Genomic DNA, 19,395 nt, shown 5'->3' with positions numbered 1-19,395 from the left:
CATTTCCATTCTGAAGTTCAGCTCTTCGCAGTTCCACACCAGTTTGCAAATTATTTGATGTTAAAACCCTCATGAAACTTCATCAGCGCATCAGCGTGAATTTCTCCTAAGGTTGCATATGTTTACATGCAATTCTTCTGAGTTCCACACATTTTTGCAAAACCAATTTGCCCTAGTGCAATGCATTTTTGTACGTTATTTCGCAAATGTATACATTTTTTGCACACACCTTATCCAAGCATATGCAAATTCACACACATTATCCAGCAGGAGAAGCACATTGCAAATTGTGGGTGAAGCAAGGATTTCAAAGGGTGGCCGTGTTTCAGTTCACATATTGTTTTGGAATGTGCAAATTATTACTATTATTATTCATTAAATTTCTAGGCTGCCCTTCATCCAGGGATCACGAGGCAGTTTACAATATAAAAGCACAAAAATCACAAACAAAGTGATTGCAAAACACACTGGGAGTGTGGGGAATAACACTTCCTTTGACACAATGTCTTCTAACCTCCCCACAAACAAATCCAAATGAATGCTCATTAAATAGCCCACATTGTCTAATCTCTCTGCAGGCAAATCAGGCTGAACGCTCAGTAAACTGGAAGTGTTTGCAGTTTGCTCTGGAAGAGCATGAAATCTGATGGTTGCAAATCTGTTAAGTAGGAATTGAATACCAGTGATGAAAGTACATGGTCTTGGCCAAGTATACAGTATTGTCCTAGCATAAGGCTCAGCCATGGTCTGGGAGGGCCTCTGTAAACTTCTTGTAATTCACTATCACAAGTAGCTGTAACAGGGGTGAGGGATCCAAGTCTCATCAGCTCTAGCAGGCATGGCCAACAATCAGGGATGATGGGAGCTGGAGTGCAATAACAAGTTAGCCACCCCTGATTTAGATGGCACATCACCCCATGAAGACCCTATCTCAAAATCTATGACACATATTCGGCACTGCAATGCAATTAGAGCAGATGCAAACTAAATTTATCGGGCGTGCCAAAAGATAAAGTAATTAATCTCCAAAAGTTCTGCATCTAATAAATCCCTAATTAATTCCTAATATAGAGAAAATGACTTAATTATAATCTTCCCTTTGACCAGGGGTGAGGAACCTTTCTGGCCAGGCAGATCTGCCCCCACTTTTGACAGGTGAGCTGGGTAACCCACCCGTCAAAAGCCCTTTATACAGCACCAACCGCCAGTGGATTGTCGGGCACATGGGAACTGCAGTCCAAGAGGCTCTGTAAAGCAGTAACATGCTGAGCATAGAACTGGCAAAGATGCTTTCTGTGGGGATCAGCTGCACAACTGACTTGGTTGGGCATCAACCGATTGGTGAGGATTTCAGCCTTGCTTTTCGAATGCATGGCTATGAGAAAGCTCCCCATGAGGAACTTGGTCTTGTAGCCGATCCACCCACCTGATGCCACATGACAGGTGGGTACGGTTTGGAGAGGCACCCTTTCCTTAGGCCCTCAAGTTGTACTTTTTTGTCAAGTGAAATCAGCAGCTCCCATGCAATTTTGGAATAGGATTAAAGGTGAATGCTGACAGAATGCCTGTTGGTTATAAATGGGGGCGGGGGGGGGGGAGAGATACAGTGGCTAATGAGTATCTGGGATATAGCATGTATGATCAATTTACCTCGTTTTGTCTAGGTCAGGGAGGGAAGGTTGATGACGTATGCAGTGATGAAAGGAGCACTTTTCTTACGTATTGGAACTCAAATGTACAAGATCATATGCATGTTAGGTGCAATTAAATAATTTTAGGGTTTCTTTTTGTTATATATTCATTGTTTTAGACATGGCGAAATGCTAATAATAAAAAATTGGATGTATAAATATGAATGTCAACAGTAAAGACAGAGCACGATAAATGCAATAAATAGAATATAAACTAAGGCAGGCACCAGGACACAGGTATATGGGGAACACATCTGCCAAAGGAAGTAAGTCCTGATGCTTTTATTCTGTGAACTGCCTCGAGACCTGCGGGTAGTATATAAATTTAATAAATAATAATAATAATAATAATAATAATAATAATAATAATAATAATTCCAAGTGTAGTTGCATAGCCACGAGGGAAAAGCACTTATATGTGCAGAGGTTCTTTATTATATATTGCTATGTTGCATCTGGGTTTGTTTTTTAAAAGGAGCAAGAAATGGCAATTCATCAAACACTCTCTGGCAAAATCCTACATACCTTCAACAGAGATAAGCAGATGAAGTCCTCTTGGTGGCACCACAGTGTCAATGTTCCACTTTGAATCCACTTGTAAGAGGCCTTTTACAGAAATGACACACCTGCCCTTTGGAACAGCCTCCCCCATGAGAAAGCCATACTACCTTTTCGCCACGTGCTGGAAACATGTTTTGTTCATACAGGCAATGTGCTGACCACAGACCGACCTTGCACACAACACAGCCCATCAGCTGGGATTGCATAGGTATTCCTGCTTTGCTTTGTGTCTTTATACAGATCTATTGTTTTGATTGTGCTTCATGGTTTTGTGTTGCACACAGCTTTAAAACATAAAGTAGTATTTACATAGTTTTCAAATAAATAAATGGAGGTGGCGGGAGGCATTCTTGGTGAAAGGGTGTTTCAGGTTTGCTGAGGCTGCAGGACACTCTTTAAGGCATGTTGTGTGTAGTTCTTGGGCATGTTTTGCAGAGGTTTAGGGCTTAAGACCTGGAAGCTAACTGTAGCTTGAAAAAAGACCTACTAGATACAGAAATGCTATCCACTTAGGCTGCACATCCTATTCCCTTGTATAGGGGAGAAAGCCTCATTGAACTCAGTGGGGCTTTTGAGTAGACAGGAATGGAATTGCACTGTTCATTTTCTTACTAGCTCTTTTGCAATTGTTAAATTACCTGCATTAGAGAAGCCTGCTCTTTCCACAGCTGGTTAGACACAATGCACAAACCAAATTCATATATACCTACTTCACGAACCCCTTCTCTTCCACTTTTCCTCTATTCTTCTGGGCATTCTATGAGGAATATGTGTCATCTTTACTAGGAAATTAACTGTAGACAATCTACCCACCTCAGCTGCTTCCTGCTGCAATCCTTCCCCCACAATCCTTAAAAGCTGCTCAGGCCAGAGGTCTCTTTGGAAATAGATCAAATAGCCTTTTATTCCTGGAACTGCTCCCTGATACATTGTGCATCTTCCAATGAGTATTTATGATGTGCCAGCACACCTTGTTCCACAATGGCACATTATCTGTAGACTTTCTAGCTTAAGCAACATGAGAGGCAAGCAGTTTTCATTTTGTCCAGACATTCCCTTCTAAACAACTGACCTAAAAGGAAAAGGGAAAAAAGGGGTTTCCTGCATTATTGTGTTGCTTTCTTACTGAAATTCAAACTTCTAATGGAAGCCAGAAAAGGAGCTTTAGAGTGTGTGTGTGTGTGTGTGTGTGTGTGTGTGTGTGTTTTGAACTATTGTTTGGGTTGAAATTGGGTGCTGTCTTTCCATAGCAAATCCTATCATGTTGTGTCTTTTGTTCAAAGAAATCAGATTGGAATGCTCACCAAATACTTCAGAAGCAAGAGCTCATGGGACCACAGAGTTAATCAAAGCATCACACATGAGAAGGGATGTTGTGACACTGGATGCCATCAAACTTCAGTAAGGAAAATGACACTGATCAACACACTAAGAAATCACACAGCCAACATGATGCCATTCCCAAACAATGGTTGCTGTGTGGTTTCGCTGGTTGTGTTTGCACATAACACTAAGCCATGGTTTGTTTCAGCCATGGAAGAAATCACATGATTTCAAGAAACCACCAGATGCCACAGCTTGTTGCTATGTGGTTTATTTTCCAGATGATATTGCCTAGTGCCCCTGTATTCTGGCAAGTATCTGCAATGCAGTGGCTAAACAAACCACGGTTATGCAGAGTTAATGGGTCAGGACAAAAAGTCAAGCTACTGTTAAAACAAGCCATGGTTTGCAAGCTAACAACAAACCATGGCAGTTTGTTGCCAGAAAACAAACCATGGTGAGTTTGCTGGACTGAGTCTGGACATTCCAACAAACCACAACATAGCTAAATTAAACTAAGCAACGTAGCTACGACCTGAGATAGCTCAGTTGGCAGGTAGAGCACGAGACACTTAATCTCAGGTTCATGCCCAGCGTTGGGCAAAAGATTCCTGCAATTGCAGGAATGACTAGATGACTCTTGTGGTCCCTTCCAACTCTACAGTTCTATGAAGCAGGAACAAAGCAGGCCGCTGTGTCCGAGTGTAGGGCTGCTCACTTGGTCAGCAATGGATTAAACCCAATTAAAATGTTAAGAGCCTGCTGACTAATAGTCTGAACAGAGGACCATGCTTTTTTTGGTGTTAAGAAAAAGAAAGAATGTCTGCAAAGAGCACCCCTCCCCCTTTCTGCAGGTTCCCAGCTCTGGTCAAGCATCCGCCACGGTGCAAATAAACAGATGCAGCACAAACTGGCCCCTTCCACAAGACCACCTTTAATAGAATGAGGAAGCAGGGTAGGTCAGAATGTTGATTGAACACAGCCTCCCCCACGCCCACCCTCAGCCCTGAGACACACATGTTGTATTACACACCAATCTGAACAAGACGGAAGCTGTGGCTTACGAGTGCCAACGGGGCTGGTGTGTTTGTGGGTGCCTGTGTGTAGGGGGGTGGGGTGGGGCGGTCTGCAGCGGTAAGATGAGGGGAGCCATTTTGTAGCTGAGCCTGCTCACCTTGGTGGCCGGTGACCGGGTCCAAATAAAGGATCTCAAGCAGGGCTCCGAGACCCTTTCACAGATTGAGACGAAGACAAAAGGAACAGTGGCTTTTTGAAGGTCGGTCAGGCCTTTGGTTGTTCCTAACTCAGCCTGTGGTGTCATGTAATTGTGAACTCTTGGGCGGGGGGACAGGACGGGACGGGACAGACGGGGAGGGGTAGGGGACTTCTGTGCCGTGGCCTCCTCTTTTGTCGTGGAAAAAAAAGTAACAGCTGTTAAGACACGGCTTGTAAAGAAAGAAGAAAGTGGGGGAGATATTGCCATCAAAAAGACTGGCATGCAGGCTTCTTTTGTACAGTCATTGGCAGTTTATGAAATGACGGTTCCTTGGTTGTCGGATTTGTACAGTTCAAAAAATAAAACCACAAAAAACCGAGGCGCGGCGTCCGCTGGCGAAGACAACCCTGCCCTGCCCCTTCACACACCCTCCTCCTCCGCCCCCCCCCCTACGTGGACAGAGGGACGCGACTGAGTCCAAAGCGCCTCTCGCTGGATTTTGGCAAGAAGAGAAAGAGAAGAGTTGGATGCATAGCAAATTCCTCCGTGGTCGTCCACGCCCCAACCCACCCTGTGCGGCGAACCTGAGCAAGATTCCCTGGCTTCCGGGGGTGGGGGGCAGAGGGGGGGGATAAGAGTTTCTGCCATCTGGATATCCATGGTGCCGAGGGGCTGCTGTCAGCACGCAATCTCGTCCAGCGTGCCCAGGGTCGTCTGCAGGGGGACCGTCACAGTGTGGCTGATGGGATCGGAGTGGTTTGGCAAGGGCTCGCATGTGCTCTGGGGAAGGAGAGAAAGAGAAAGAGAAAGAGAGAGAGAGAGAAAGGAAACGTGGTGTGCAGTGCAGGGGCTAAAGAGACAGTAAGCACAGAAGGGCCTTGTTCAAATCTCACCTCAGTCATGAACTCACTAGGTGGCCTTAGGCAACCAATTCTTCCTTCAGTCTCAGCTCTCCATCTGCAATATGGGGATAACACATTGGCCTACCTTCCGGGGACATTGTAAGGACTGCTGAGACAATGCATGGGGAGTGCTTGGACCCGACTGAGAAGTGATATACAAATGCTAGGTTTTACTTTAATATCTGCCCTAAGGGCTGGGAGGATCCAATTCCTCATACTATTAAGGCGCCTAGAACTGAAACAGATTAGGAAAAGAAACTTGGAGTGGAGGGAGCTTATGTAAGATTAGCTTCCACTTTTGATGAAACAGCTGCACTTGTGATTTTCAAACACTGAATCCTGAGATTCCAAAGCAGCACTGTGGCTTTCAGCAAGGCAGTCTAAACCCCCAAAAACAAATCTAGCAGAAATGGTCGTGGCAACCATGTGTGTGTGTCGTGTGTGTGTGTTGTATATGTATATATGTGTTTGTTTGCGCCTGCAACAAATATCATACTATTAGTGTCAAAATGTACATTAATATTGGACACGAGCCATAAACATGCTTAAAGCCTGTTCATTCCACTAGAAGTGAGTTAAGCACTTATTTCAATTTCTCCATTGAAATAAACAGAACCTCAAAGTAATCAGCTTGTGAGTATTGACGTTTGCACCTTGAAACCATCACGCTTTGAAATCTGAAACAATCGGTTTTGAAATGTGCATTTTGTGTGGGCGTGTGTGTGGTGTCAAATTTGGAAAAGCGAATGTCTTTGGGGGTTTAAACAGCTGCAATCTGAAAATACGCAAGTAAGTCTTACTGAACTCAGAAACATCTCACACTGGGTAAACATGTACAGTATTCTGCTTTAAACCTGACAGATCAAACTGAATTATTGGTAAAATTTTAAATCTGAGGGAGCAGAGAATCTGTAAAAATACAGAACACAATCCATCCAAATTTAAGTGTTGTGCAATACAAGCCAAATAATGTTTATTCCAGGGTTAAGTTCCACTTTGTTCAGTAGGTCTTATTGTCAGCTAATATGTACAGGATTGCAAATTTAAAGACCCATTGATTTCAGTGGGATGGATTTAAGAATATGGTTCACACTCCATAGAAATATGTGCTTAACTCTGGCTGGATCATGTCTGTGATTTATTTATTTACCATATTGGGACCTGCCTTGAGGTAGAAGGTGATATAAAATCCATACACACAAACACACAGACACATGTATTTAGCTATCATCTGCGTTTTAAAAAATGTCAACAAACCAAGATTATTTTGAATTGTGGGAAGGGGCTAAAATAACAACAATCTAAATAAATCATGCACACGGGGCTCTGACGCAAACAGTCCCATCCTCCAGTGTATTCCATAAAAGGTCTAATCTATCTTTTACTTCTGTGGCTAATTTTGCTCTTGACACAGCATGACGGATGTGTCTTTTTGCTACTTTAGTTTAAGCTCACAAGGACCTGAAATACTACAAAGTTTTTGCTCTTCTTTACTTTTTTTGAAAGCCGACAAACTTTCAAAACCCCATCAGGACCAATGAGCCCGTGTCAGGTAAACTCCAGCCTAAAATGCCTCACATTGCAGAAATGAATCACAGCTTCAATTCTTACCCACCCATGGAAAGTGAGCATTACAGCGTAATGAACCAGTCTGGTTTGCGAGGGCTTCTTGTATGCCCTACACCTGCTTTAGGCCCAGGGAATCCCATGCTTACTTACCACATTCTCATCGTGGCTTCCTTCCTCCTCTTCCTGGCCAAGAAGATCTAACAACTTCTCCTTGATCAGCTGAAAGAAATGGGAGAAAGGGGGAGGCTCTGAGTCCCAACAGAACCTTGGCACAGCCCATCCATCTGCAGATGCAGGGAAACTGGTCCTGTTTGCTTTATAGGAGACTAATGACTTATTCTGCTTCTGCTAGTCCATGCGGATAGTTCATATCATATTGCGGCTATGGAACTGAGGCTGAAAAAGTAGATGCTCACCTATGGCCACCCAATAAACTTATCAAGGAGGTAATTGTCAAAAACACCCCTGTGCTACATATATACTTCTAGCCTATATCTCCTTTTACTTTATTTTTTTTTAGATGGTTCTCTTTCTCCCCGCCCCCCTCTCCTGGTGCTGAAATTTTGTTGATTTGCTACGGCTTCCAAGACCTCAGCACATGTGCTGGAACGAGCAAGCTTGCCCCCTTTTCTTTGCCTTCTCAGGAGCACGTGTGCCAGGTTAGAGGACCACTGATAAAGGCATTTTTACAAGTGGCCACTATGGATGGGAGATGGAATAACTTTTGCTGAATCAAGTGGTGGGTCACATTAACCCCATTGTTCAATGCTGTCAGCACTGTAAAACTTGAAGCACCTCTGAGAGGAGCAACTCTGGCACCAGAAGCCAATTTTCAAAAGTGAGGCATGGAGTGAAACCACAGGAATCTGATCTACACTTTAGAATTTGTAGAGACATGAGAGGAAAGAAGGTGCAGGGTCACCACGGTAAGGAGAAGGTTGGTTTTCCCTTCCAACCTTGTTGCCACACAGACCTTTTAATTAAAAAGAGGATGCCATCCTTTTGCTTAATTTTATGTAGAATCCAGATTGCTGAGCCTTTTCATTCCAGCATCTCCCATATTGTCCTTGTGTCTGTTTCTAGACCTCATTTGGGGAACTGCATTTTTTTTTTTTTGTTAAAAAAAAAAACCAATTGCAGTGCCAACCTTCTCAGGAGGGACTGGCAAAATGTCATTGAGGCTTCTCAGTGTGTCTGTCCCTTTAATTCCCCCCTTTATATGTTAAAGCTGCTTCTGCCCCTTTAATTAGCGGCTTTCTGTTTACTCACATGGTTGACATTCACCACTTCAATGGCTGGTTCTTGTTCCTTTTTTGTGGGGAGAGGGGCAGAAGGGCAATAATGACAGGTTTCTTCTTAACAGCCAGAGCAATTTCACTTTTATTTCTCCCCTTGTTTTATAATTGCAATTGCACCAAAATAATAATAAGAAGAAGAAGAAGAAGAAGAAGAAGAAGAAGAAGAAGAAAGCAGAAAGGAGATCCCCTCACTTGAAAGGGGACAGGAATCAGCTAATCAAAGTTGATTCAGGAATTCAGTCATATGAGTGAACAGGAGAAGTTTAATTAAAGGGGCAGTAGCAGAGAGGAAGAAGCCGTTTTAAAAGAAAGGGGCAAGGAGGGAGCTACTAATAAAAGAGACTGTTGCAGGATTTTTATAAGGAATACAGGGCTGTTTTAACTGTTTCAATTACGCTTCCGGCTGAAAGGTCCCTACTGTGAAAGCAACCCTTTCCTCAGTTGCTAACAACTCTGAGTAAATGCCTTTCTCATTTCCCCATCAGGACTAGACACTTGCCCCATTTTTTAATTTTTTTTTTTTTTTTTTTACAGAAGATAGGTTATCAGACAGCAGTGGAAGGCACCACGCAATGTGCAGAAGGACCATAATCCACGTTCCGTGGCATGACAATGGCTGCCCAGACCTGACTGCCTGGGGAACTGGGAAGCGAGTGTTGCAGGAGCTGAAAGGTGGCGTGCCTGGTGGTTGCAGAGCTCATATTTGGCCTGTTTTACTTTAGGTTTTGACACTCGCTTGACCTGAAAGGAATCCCAAAATGTAACCACACAGTTTTACACAAATAGATGGGAAACCTTCAAAGTCTGTGAGGGTCCCTGGGGGAAGAGAAGGCAAAGGATGACTGCTGCTGGTGTGCATGTGTGAGAGAAGATTCCATGAAGCATGCCTGCTTCTGCCTTCAGCATCTGTGAAAGCTGCTCCATTAGGGAAACTGGAGCACTACCCCGCCAGCCCTAGACTGCCAAAAAATTCACGGAACTGTGCAATTGGAAGGGACTCCAAGGATCCACCCAGTCCAGCCCCCTGCAAGGCAGGAATCACAGCTAAAGAATCCCTGTCAGATGGCCATCCAGATTCTATTAAAAAACCTCCAGTGAAGGAGAGGCAGACCCCTCTTGTCTGCCTACTTATTTACATCCAGTCCAGGTGCTGGCCCTGGCAATCAGCACCTTCCTCCTCCTCCTTAGTCTCCCTGTTGCCCTTGTAGAACTCAGCAGGGAGGGTGATGGGGACAAAACTAGAATCCTGTTGGCCCTGCCTGGCTCCTCCTACTGATGGCTGACCCTACCAGTCCCAATGAACACCAGCCGCCGCTGTTCCCGGTCCATCCCTCAGAAAAAGCTGCTTTAAGAGAGAGGCCTGCTTCTTCCAGAACACCTAACCGCACGTGCCGAACTCATGAGCTGGCATCCAGCTGAGCTGAACGAGGCCCCTGGCTAAGTGGCTCTGACAGAACTAGCACACAGCAAAGGTAGCTGGGCAGAGCGTATTTTAAGACAGGGGCCTCACAGGTGCTCCTATGCCCAAATTTATCCACATGCAGCTCCCTGTATTTGGAGTTGCAGCACAGCAGGGTAGGCCTTATTTAATTTCAATTTGTACTATTAAATTCCAGGAGGTTGTTGGATATTCCTTTATTTGATATAAGTTGTTTATTTTAAAGTTATATTTTTATCACGACATATTTTTTTTGGTATTGGATCAGATTATTATAAGGTGTGGGTTCTTTGCTGTTTCTTCGGCTTGTAAATGCCTTGCGTATAGAAATATAGAAAAGCAGTATACAAATTAAAAGTACTCCTATTATGCTCACTTTCTCTCCCCCCCCCCAATTTTTTTTTAAAAAATTAAAACAAAGATAAAAGAACTACAGTCATACCTTGGATCCCAAACACCTTGCAAGCCGAATGCTTTGGCTCCTGAACGCTGCAAACCTGGAAGTGATTGTTCCGGTTTGCGAACGTTCTTTGGAACCCAAACGTCTGACGGGGCTTCCGCGGCTTCTGATTGGCTGCAGGAGCTTCCTGCAGCCAATGGGAAGCCGTGATTTGGTTTTCAAAGGTTTTGGAAGTTGAACAGATTGTGTGTACCACTGTACACACAATCAGAGAATCATCTCCAAACAGTTCACAGAGCTTTGTCAAAGTGTATTTGCTAAAATCATCACAGTCTTAACAAACACCAGATGATACATAATAACCTCCATTGCTTGGACAATTGTCCACAACTAAAAAGGTATTATGCCCACTTTCTATCTCTATTAATTGAGTGCCCACCTCTGCAATGTGCAGGAAGGTGGCCTGCGGATGACCAAGCAGAGTGAACCAGGAGCAAGGAAGGTGCTCCCATCTTTCACTCTGCTCAAGAGTTCCCTGGCCACTCCAGCTTGAGCTGCCCAGACAGGAAAAAAGAAGGGCTAGAGAACTGAGCAAGCAGGAATGAACAATGGATAATGGGGAGCCTCTTCTGTTGCTGCCACTTAAAAAAAGGGGGACAGAGCCAGGCCTAAGGGACTGCCTCCCCCTGCCCTTTACATCTCTCTTGTGTCTTGGTTTCTCTAAGGGCCATGCTAGACATCATGTTTAAATGCATCTTTACATGCAGCTTTCTCTTTAAAAAAATGCAAATAGAAATTGCTGGGTTATTAGCCAAATAATTACTGGGATTACAGCAAGTGGGAAGGGAGTCTATATCCCTCTTCTCTCCTGTTGTGATCCAAAGGAAAATTGTTCACTGAAGCTGCTATTTCCATTGCCCAAAAATCCCCCCACTGGTGGCAGCTGTGCTTTCTTCTTATCTTTGCTATAAGACTGGGAGGGGGGCGGGGTGGAGGTGTGAGTTCCTCCCAATGCAAATAGCAGCTTTGAAGAAGCATTTTCCATTGGGACTGTGGTAGGGGAAGAAATGGTTAAATCTCCCCACCACGCCTACTGCAGTCCTGATAATTATCACACACCCACACACATGGAGGCTAATATTTGCATTTAATAAAACATGCAAATAAGCATTTAAACAGCACATCTATTTTGGTCACACAATTTAAAAAAATTGTAAATCTGACATTTGAGGGAGCCTAATTTAAGTTTGGGGGCTACTGTTCTGCAGCCCAGATTTATTACTGACGGTTCTTGTTGCACACAATTCGGTCTTGGTAGCACACAAGACCCAGGCGTTACACTTCTCTAACTTGGTTCACCATTTCTGAGTTTATAGCAGAAACTTGAAATGTGGGTTTGGATTTTGTCCTTCAAGTTTTCAAAATTCATTGCAATCAGGAAATCCCAAGAAATGCAGATAGCAGAATTTCAAATGTATTTTGTCTTCGAAGGAGAAGGCTGGGGAATTCAGGGAATGGATTTTGTAGAGAACGCTGGGTGGGAATCGAAGGCCAGGAGAGGCAGAGAGAATTAAATGGGGCACTTCACACCACAACATTTTGTTGCAGGCCCCAGTCATTTATTACGTTTACATGCTGTTCTCTCTCTTTTTAGCCAGAAAAAACCTCAAGGCAGCTTCAAAAGAAAAAGAAAATACAAGGGAACCAAAGGAAGCTTACGTATCTGGGCACTTGATGAGGGGTCAGAGAGAAAGAGCTGGATGGTACCTGGATGCTAGGATTACATATGTCACCACAACAGAGGGAGGGCCACAACTTACCTCATAGATGTAGTCAAATATTTCCAGAATGGTGAGGATACTAGCACCAATAAAAAGGCCCATCTGACCTCCAATATCACCTGGAGAAGAAAAGGGAAAGGAAACCGAAGCAGACGTTTTATCCACACACTATTTATGGGGGTGTAGAGAATAACACAGTTTGGACCTATTGCGGATCTGTGCTCACCAGCTTTTGGGTCAAAACATGCTACCCTCCTTCAAGCAGTCCAGTTCAGGAGCAGAGCAGAGGCTTCCCTGGTTTCCAGCAAAAGCTTTGCAGAATGTGGATTGGGCTGGGCTTTGCACTATCACAAAACCAGGCTGTGCAGGCACCAAAGCATGTTCAAAGCAGTTCCCCACAAAATCCTGGGAACTGTAGTTTCCCCCTCACAGGGCTATGATTCCCAGCATCCTTTTTTAAAAATAATAATAATGCATTTAATGCAATTCTTTTTTGGAGGAAGGCAGATGTGTGCATTGAAAATGCTTTAAAGGTCTTGTGTAGTGTTGACTCAGTGAGCTACTGGGAACTGAGTGCACTTGGGCCTCAGAGTCCTCTTTAGGTACCAAACAGAAGGGCATTTGCAATATCGGCTCCTGTGGTTGGCAGGCAGTAGCCTCTGAATTGGGCAACACCAGCATCACTCCTGACATTTTGGGCTCCTGGCTGTTTGTGATCAGCAGAGCAATACAAGTTGCCTATTATAGTTCAACCCCTTCATGGATCACTGCCTTGCCGTGGCGAAGGGGCTTGAAGAACTCAGAGAAGCTATGAACTATGCCGAGCAGGGCACCCAAGATGAACAGGTCATAGTGGAGAGTTTTGACCAAACGTGATCCACCTGGAGCAGGAATCGGCAAGCCACTCCAGGGAAAGATGGAGGGCACAAGGAGAAGGGGACGACAGAGGACGAGACGGTTAGACAGTGTTCTCGAAGCTACAAACATGAATCTGACCAAACTGCGGGTGGCAGTGGAAGACAGGAGTGCCTGGCGTGCTCTGGTCCATGGGGTCACGAAGTGTCGGACACGACTGAACGACTAAACAACAACAAATTATAGTTCAAAGACCCTTTCTCTCTCTCTCTCCCTTTCTTTTACAGTAAAATAAACTTATTTCAAGAAAACTGGCAATTAAGTTCTCCCCATTGCCAGTACTGTGGAAACATAAACTGATGATGGAACAATTAGGAGAGGTTATTCAAGGAGGAATTAGTATGCCATTGATGGCTAACCTCCATTCACACTCATCAGGAAGCGATAAAATGGGTTCCACCTGCACACAGGAAGTGTCTAATTAAAAGCACAGCAAGCACTTTAAAAAGCCTCAGTAGCACTTCATCTGTCCACACTAAAAGGGGAAATTCTACAATTGTGCTTTATTATAACACACACACACCCAAATCCCACCAGACTAAAACTCTGGTCTTGGGGGTGGGGAAAATCTGAGGAGCACACAGGAAACACCATAATGCAGCAGAATGACAGGGGCATCTGTATCCTCCATGAAAAGTGAGCGAGTAAAGAATGTCCACTCTGTGTGTGTTTGGTGGGTGGGTGGGAAGTCCTGGCGCAGAAGCTATGTTTGTGGTTGAGGTGCTCAGTTTTGATAGTAGTGGATAGCATAGTGAGGTGGTGGCGATTACCTGATCCCCCACCAGATGAGTCACTGCTGCTACTGAGAGTTGGTGGGGAGGTTGGCAAAGGGCAAGTGCACTGGTGCAATCAGGTCAGCACTGCCACTGCATTGTCCACCACTGACCCTAAGCCAGCAGGCTGCACCTGTCCTCTCGGATAAAATGACAGATTTGGCAAGGGTGATACGGACTGTCCCTTCTGCAAGCTAAAGCACCCCTACCCGTCAGCTCAGTTCTGATGGCTGAGCTGCTTGGAGAAGAGTTATCAACTTCTCCCAAAACCTACCCTCTGCCTGGAGAAGCATATTGTTTCCTTTCATACTGTCAGTAAACATGTGAAGCATCCCGTGAGATGCCTTCTTCCTCTCACAGCTTTCTGATGCTAATTTAAATGCAACTTAAAATGGCATTGGCCATTTCAGCTGTAGCACCAGACTGCTGGTTAATAAGTACCTCTTACTGAATTCAACAGAGTTTATTTCCAGGAAATCATATACGTACAGGTTTATAGCTTTAATTCTGTTGCTATCTGCTATCTGCCCTACCTCTCTGATTCCTTGGTTCTTGGGAATTTTTAGCCTATACCTCAGAGTATTTGCAATCTCCCACAACTGTTGCTATTGTTATTAATGATCATTGATTACAATAATTATATTTCTTGTATCCCATCCTTCTTCATAGAGACCCTAGGGTGGAAAACAATGTTTATAAAATACAGCATAAAAAAAATTAAAACCACAATTTACAGTAGCAACAGAATATGACAGTCTGTATGACAGCTGATCCTTGAATGAATATAAGGTGAGAGGCCATTGGAGCAGCACTGGGAAGGGAGTGCCATAGACTTGGTACCATCACCAAGAAGGCCCTGCTATGTACTGTTACATGCCATCTATGAAGATGATACAAGGATCAAATTCCTTTTGAAGTTGCAACCTGCCTCACAGTTATTGCGCTCTTGAAAATCTGGAATCTCTCTTCTATTGGCATTTTTAAAAAATGCAATTGTTATATTTGCTTACTTCTGCTGCTCTGATTTAGGTTCTTGTTCAACGTCCATGAAGAATCTAGGGATGAATATGTTATTGAACAGATTATCCTTTCCCTGCCAGTAAAAATCATAGTTGTTCTCTATATAAACTGGTAAGAATTTCTCTGCTTATTGTTCAGAAAGAAAGAAAAGGCTTACATCTCCATGACAACAGGGTATATGCTTAAACGCTGCTTACAAAGGCCTTGGGACAAACAGACAGACATTAAACTCTCCTTTCTTTCATCTAAATAACAGACGGGCTGGATTCTGACTTTGACAAGTCAGGCGAGCCAATAATTCTTCATTGTGATGGATAGAAAGGCAAACTCCTGTCGACAGGGTAGGGGCGGGAGCAGGAGACAAACTGAGGCCACTGGTCTACAACAGAATGGAAATTAACAACCAGGCATACGTGGAGGAAATAAACTGTAATTTAAATTGTCCTAACCTGCTTTCAGATATACATTCTTTCACCTTTTTAAATATTTCTAATTGTTGTTGTTGTTTAGTCATTTAGTCTTGTCCGACCCTTTGTGACCCCATGGACCAGAGCATGCCAGGCACTCCTGTCTTCCACTGCCTCCTGCAGTTTGGTCAAACTCATGGTGGTAGCTTCGAGAACACTGTCCAACCACCTCGTCCTCTGTCGTCCCCTTCTCCTTGTGCCCTCCATCTTTTCCAACATCAGAGTCTTTTCCAGGGAGTCTTCTCTTCTCATGAGGTGGCCAAAATATTGGAACCTCAGCTTCACGATCTGTCCTTCCAGTGAGCACTCAGGGCTGATTTCCTTAAGAATGGATATGTTTGATCTTCTTGCAGTCCATGGGACTCTCAAGAGTCTCCTCCAGCACCAGAATTCAAAAGCATAAATTCTTCGGCGATCAGCCTTCTTCATGGTCCATCTCTCACTTCCATACATCACTACTGGGAAAACCACAGCTTTAACTATATGGACCTTTGTTGGCAAGGTGATGTCTCTGCTTTTTAAGATGCTGTCTAGGTTTGTCATTGCTTTTCTCGCAAGAAGCAGGCGTCTTTTAATTTTGTGGCTGCTGTCACCATCTGTAGTGATCATGGAGCCCAAGAAAGTAAAATTTCTCACTGCCTCCATTTCTTCCCCTTCTATGTGCCAAGAGGTGATGGGACCAGTGGCCATGATCTTCGTTTTTTTGACACTGAGCTTCAAACCATATTTTGCGCTCTCCTCTTTCATATTTCTAATTACTGGCGGTAATTCTACACACTAAAGATTTGTTGGCAGAGTGTGAGGAGAATGACACATAGGATTGGGTAGAAGCCTCACTGCTGGAAAAACAGCAGCTAAGCCACTTTCATGACAGCTACACCTCTGGTGGAACATGCCAGGTAGGCTGGCAGTAAACAACATTGCTGGAGCTGTTCTACTGGCAAAGGTATGCAAGCAGAGTGACTGAAACAGGGCTTGGGTGGCACAGGGCAACACAGGAAGCTGTCTTATACAGAATAAGACCCTTTGTCCACACTGACCGGGGATTGAACTTGGGCCCTTGTGTGCCAAAAGGACACGCCCATATATGTTGGCCCCTATATCCCTTTTGATCCATGAGCAGGCCACATCAACAGCTCAACTTTACACCAGTCCACGGACATGGCACAAAGCGTTACCCTCCTGTTGACTTCAATGAGAGGATGGAAAGATGGAAAACTCCACATCGAAGGCCACCACAGCAGAGCATACAGGATACAGGGTGACTCAACGCCAAATCACACAGCATGGCAGAATATAGTGGCAGAATATAGATGCCACATAGGGAGGCGATAACTCAGGTGACGACGGGAAGCAGCACGGGACTGCATCTCTCTGGCTGAAGGGTCTTGCATGTGTAATCTTGCCGATGGGAAACAGGGAGGAAACAGCGCTTTGCACACAAAGGGAGTGATTTGCACAAAACTGATTGGCCTTGCAACCCATGCTCTCAGCTGCTCCTTGCTGAGGTTGGCAACTTTATTGTTCCAAGCATGCTGTGGACATGCCTGCAATTGGAATTCAGAGGAAGAGTGCCTTTGACCCTGGAGGTAGGATATAGCCATTGTGACTAGTTGCTGGGTGATCTCCCCGCCCCCGCCAAGTTGGGCCGAAACCCCCAAATTCCATTCATTTTACACACACACACACACACAGGATTCTTACTTACCAAGTAAAGCTGCCACTTCATATGCTTTCTTCTGCTCAATGGTCTCATAGTTGAGGGCTTCAAAGAATATATCGAGCACAAGAATATTCTCCCTGAGGAGAAAACAAAACAACATGGGCAGCCGAGAGACAGAATCAAAAGAAAGGAGCCGCATCCGTGAAAACAAATAAGCTTTCTGCTGCCATGGCACGTTTTTGAGTGAGCAGCGACGAGAGAAAACTCATATTCCAAATGGGTAGCCTGAGGGATGTGTTATGCCTGAGCAGGGGGTCAGGCCATCCCAAGGGAAAGAGATATTATGTAATCGGTAGGGAGTCTGTCAACGCGCCTTGCGGCTTCTAGACAACCGCAGCGTACTGCTTTTACTTACACCGCCTCCATCCTCAAGGCTCTTCCCCACCGCCCACCAAAAAATAAATAACAATATTCGGTTGATTAAAAACATAAGCTGCTTGTAAGCTGCTACGCTGCCAGCTCCTTTGGTACTTGAAAACCAAGGCACCAAATATTCCAGAGACATTAACATACATAAGAGCCCCACCAGATCTTGACCAGAGGTCCCTCTTTTTTCCACAGCAGCCAACCAGGCACTTCTAGAAGTCTTCCAAGCAGAGCTTGAAGGCAATAACACCCCTCAGCTGCTTCCTTCCTTCCATCCACCCAACCCCAAACTGGCATTCAGTGTTGCAGCATCTCTGAACCAGAAGGATCCATATGGCCGTTGTGACTTTTAGCTCCTGACAGACCTCTCTTCCTCCACAGATTGATCCAATATGGTTTGTCGGTTGTAGTTCTTTGGGTCTTTTTATTACATATTTTTTTGTGTTTTCATCTTGTATTTTTAAGCTTGTGAACTGCCCTGAGATCTATGGATGAAGGGTGGTATACAAATTTAATAAATAATAAAATAAAGTCTCCAGGTAGCTCATAGCAGCGAGTCCCAAAAGAAAGATGTGTGTTTTGTGAAGAGGTACCTTAAAAAACAAAACAAAACAGCCCTGTCCTGACAATCTATTAGGAGAAATGTTTCTCTCTAAATTTTCTCCCCACCTTGCGTAATTTTGTAAGCCCCTGTCAAGCACCCCACCACCCAAATGTATGCCTGGGTTTCCCCCCTCCCTGCCACTACACTGACCTCTCCAGCTCACCCCCAATTTCCAAGTCCTTTCTCATAAGGAATGTGTTCCAATCCTATGAATATCTTGGTTTCCGTTTTCTGCCCCTTGTCTAACTAGTTTCAGTTGGGAGACACCAGTTGCTCGCAGCTGGTATGCACCATACATTTACCACCTCTCCCCGCCCCGCCCCCCGAATCCTGGAAATTGTACTTTACCCCTCACAGAGCTACACTTCCCAGCACCCTGAACAGACTACAGTTCCCAGGATTCTTCGTGGTAAGGATGTGCTTTAAGTGTATGGCATGTACACAGCCATAGTGCAGATTTCTCTTTTGGCCACCTAAGGTTGGCAGTATTCTCCCTTCCACTTTCCGGCTGCTCATTTGCCCCGTGATAAACTAACAGGGCAAAATTCCAGGGGGGCAACATGCACGCAGGTGTGTGTGTAACTCTAGAACTCCCAGATGTCAGTGCCATCGGCGCTCAGTCCCTATGGTGAGCTTGCAATACCAGCATCCAGTCGGCTGGCTGAGCAGACCATGCCTGAAGAAGCCCAGAGCTCAGAGATAGCTCCTCAGCCTCAGTAACTTGCCCTGAGTGTAATGACTGCACTTAGCTTCTGTGCCGCTTGCCTCGTTGCTGCCTTGAATATTGTGGCCTCTGCCTGCCTTTTGACAATGCAACTGCTTCACCAGAAGCTTTCTTATTAGGAATTATAGGTACCAAGATTCCAAAGGACCAGAAAAGACTGTTCATGTCTGTGACAACGGCTGCACGGATACTACTAGCTCAGAGATGGAAGGAAGAGACAACCCCAACCAGAGAAGAATGGCAAACCAAATTGATGGACTATGCCGAAATGGCAAAACTCAACTGGGAAGCTCAGAAATCAAGAAGACAAGAACTTTAAAATGGAATGGGAAATATTTATAATTTATATACGAGATCATTGTAAGCAGGTGAAAACTTTGGCAGGATTTTAACCACACTTGTAATGTAACGGAATGTATGGATAATTTAGAAAAACAAAAAATCAGAGAAATATTGAGATTCAGAGTAATCTTGATACTTGGATTTTGAATTGGTTTTTGTTGTATGTAAAAGGACAATGCAACTGCTTCCAGCCCCTTCTGTTGCTACGTTGGATCTTGACTACTGGCAGCCTTTGACTAGGCACCCTGCCTGGGCCACTGGAGGGGACGGGCAGCCAGCTCC

At 44.5% G+C, this 19,395-nt stretch overlaps 1 protein-coding gene across 4 annotated transcripts in view; it reads right to left on the bottom strand.

Annotated features, from left to right (window-relative positions):
- Positions 1–19,395, bottom strand: part of LOC310661949 (acid-sensing ion channel 2) — a 384,099-nt gene that overhangs the window by 965 nt on the left and 363,739 nt on the right. Inside the window, exons 8-13 of one of the 4 annotated variants that reach the window (XR_014504182.1) lie at positions 17,063–17,154; positions 14,878–14,922; positions 12,219–12,298; positions 7,413–7,481; positions 5,685–5,748; positions 3,066–3,324 (exon numbers count right to left, since the gene is read on the bottom strand). Coding sequence is in view for 2 of the 4 variants with exons in the window: in XM_083408671.1 (XP_083264797.1) it covers positions 5,470–5,571; positions 7,413–7,481; positions 12,219–12,298; positions 14,878–14,922; positions 17,063–17,154 (388 nt within the window). In the remaining 2 variants the exon portion in view is untranslated. Of the gene's footprint in view, positions 1–3,065; positions 3,325–4,489; positions 5,572–5,684; positions 5,749–7,412; positions 7,482–12,218; positions 12,299–14,877; positions 14,923–17,062; positions 17,155–19,395 lie in introns of those variants that run through there. The other 3 variants (XR_014504183.1, XM_083408671.1, XM_083408672.1) reach the window with 3 other exon arrangements.

This window comes from Podarcis tiliguerta, assembly GCF_965153285.1.
Source record: "Podarcis tiliguerta genome assembly, chromosome: 13".
NCBI lineage: Eukaryota > Metazoa > Chordata > Lepidosauria > Squamata > Lacertidae > Podarcis > Podarcis tiliguerta.
This window is presented reverse-complemented; position numbering and strand designations above follow the sequence as displayed.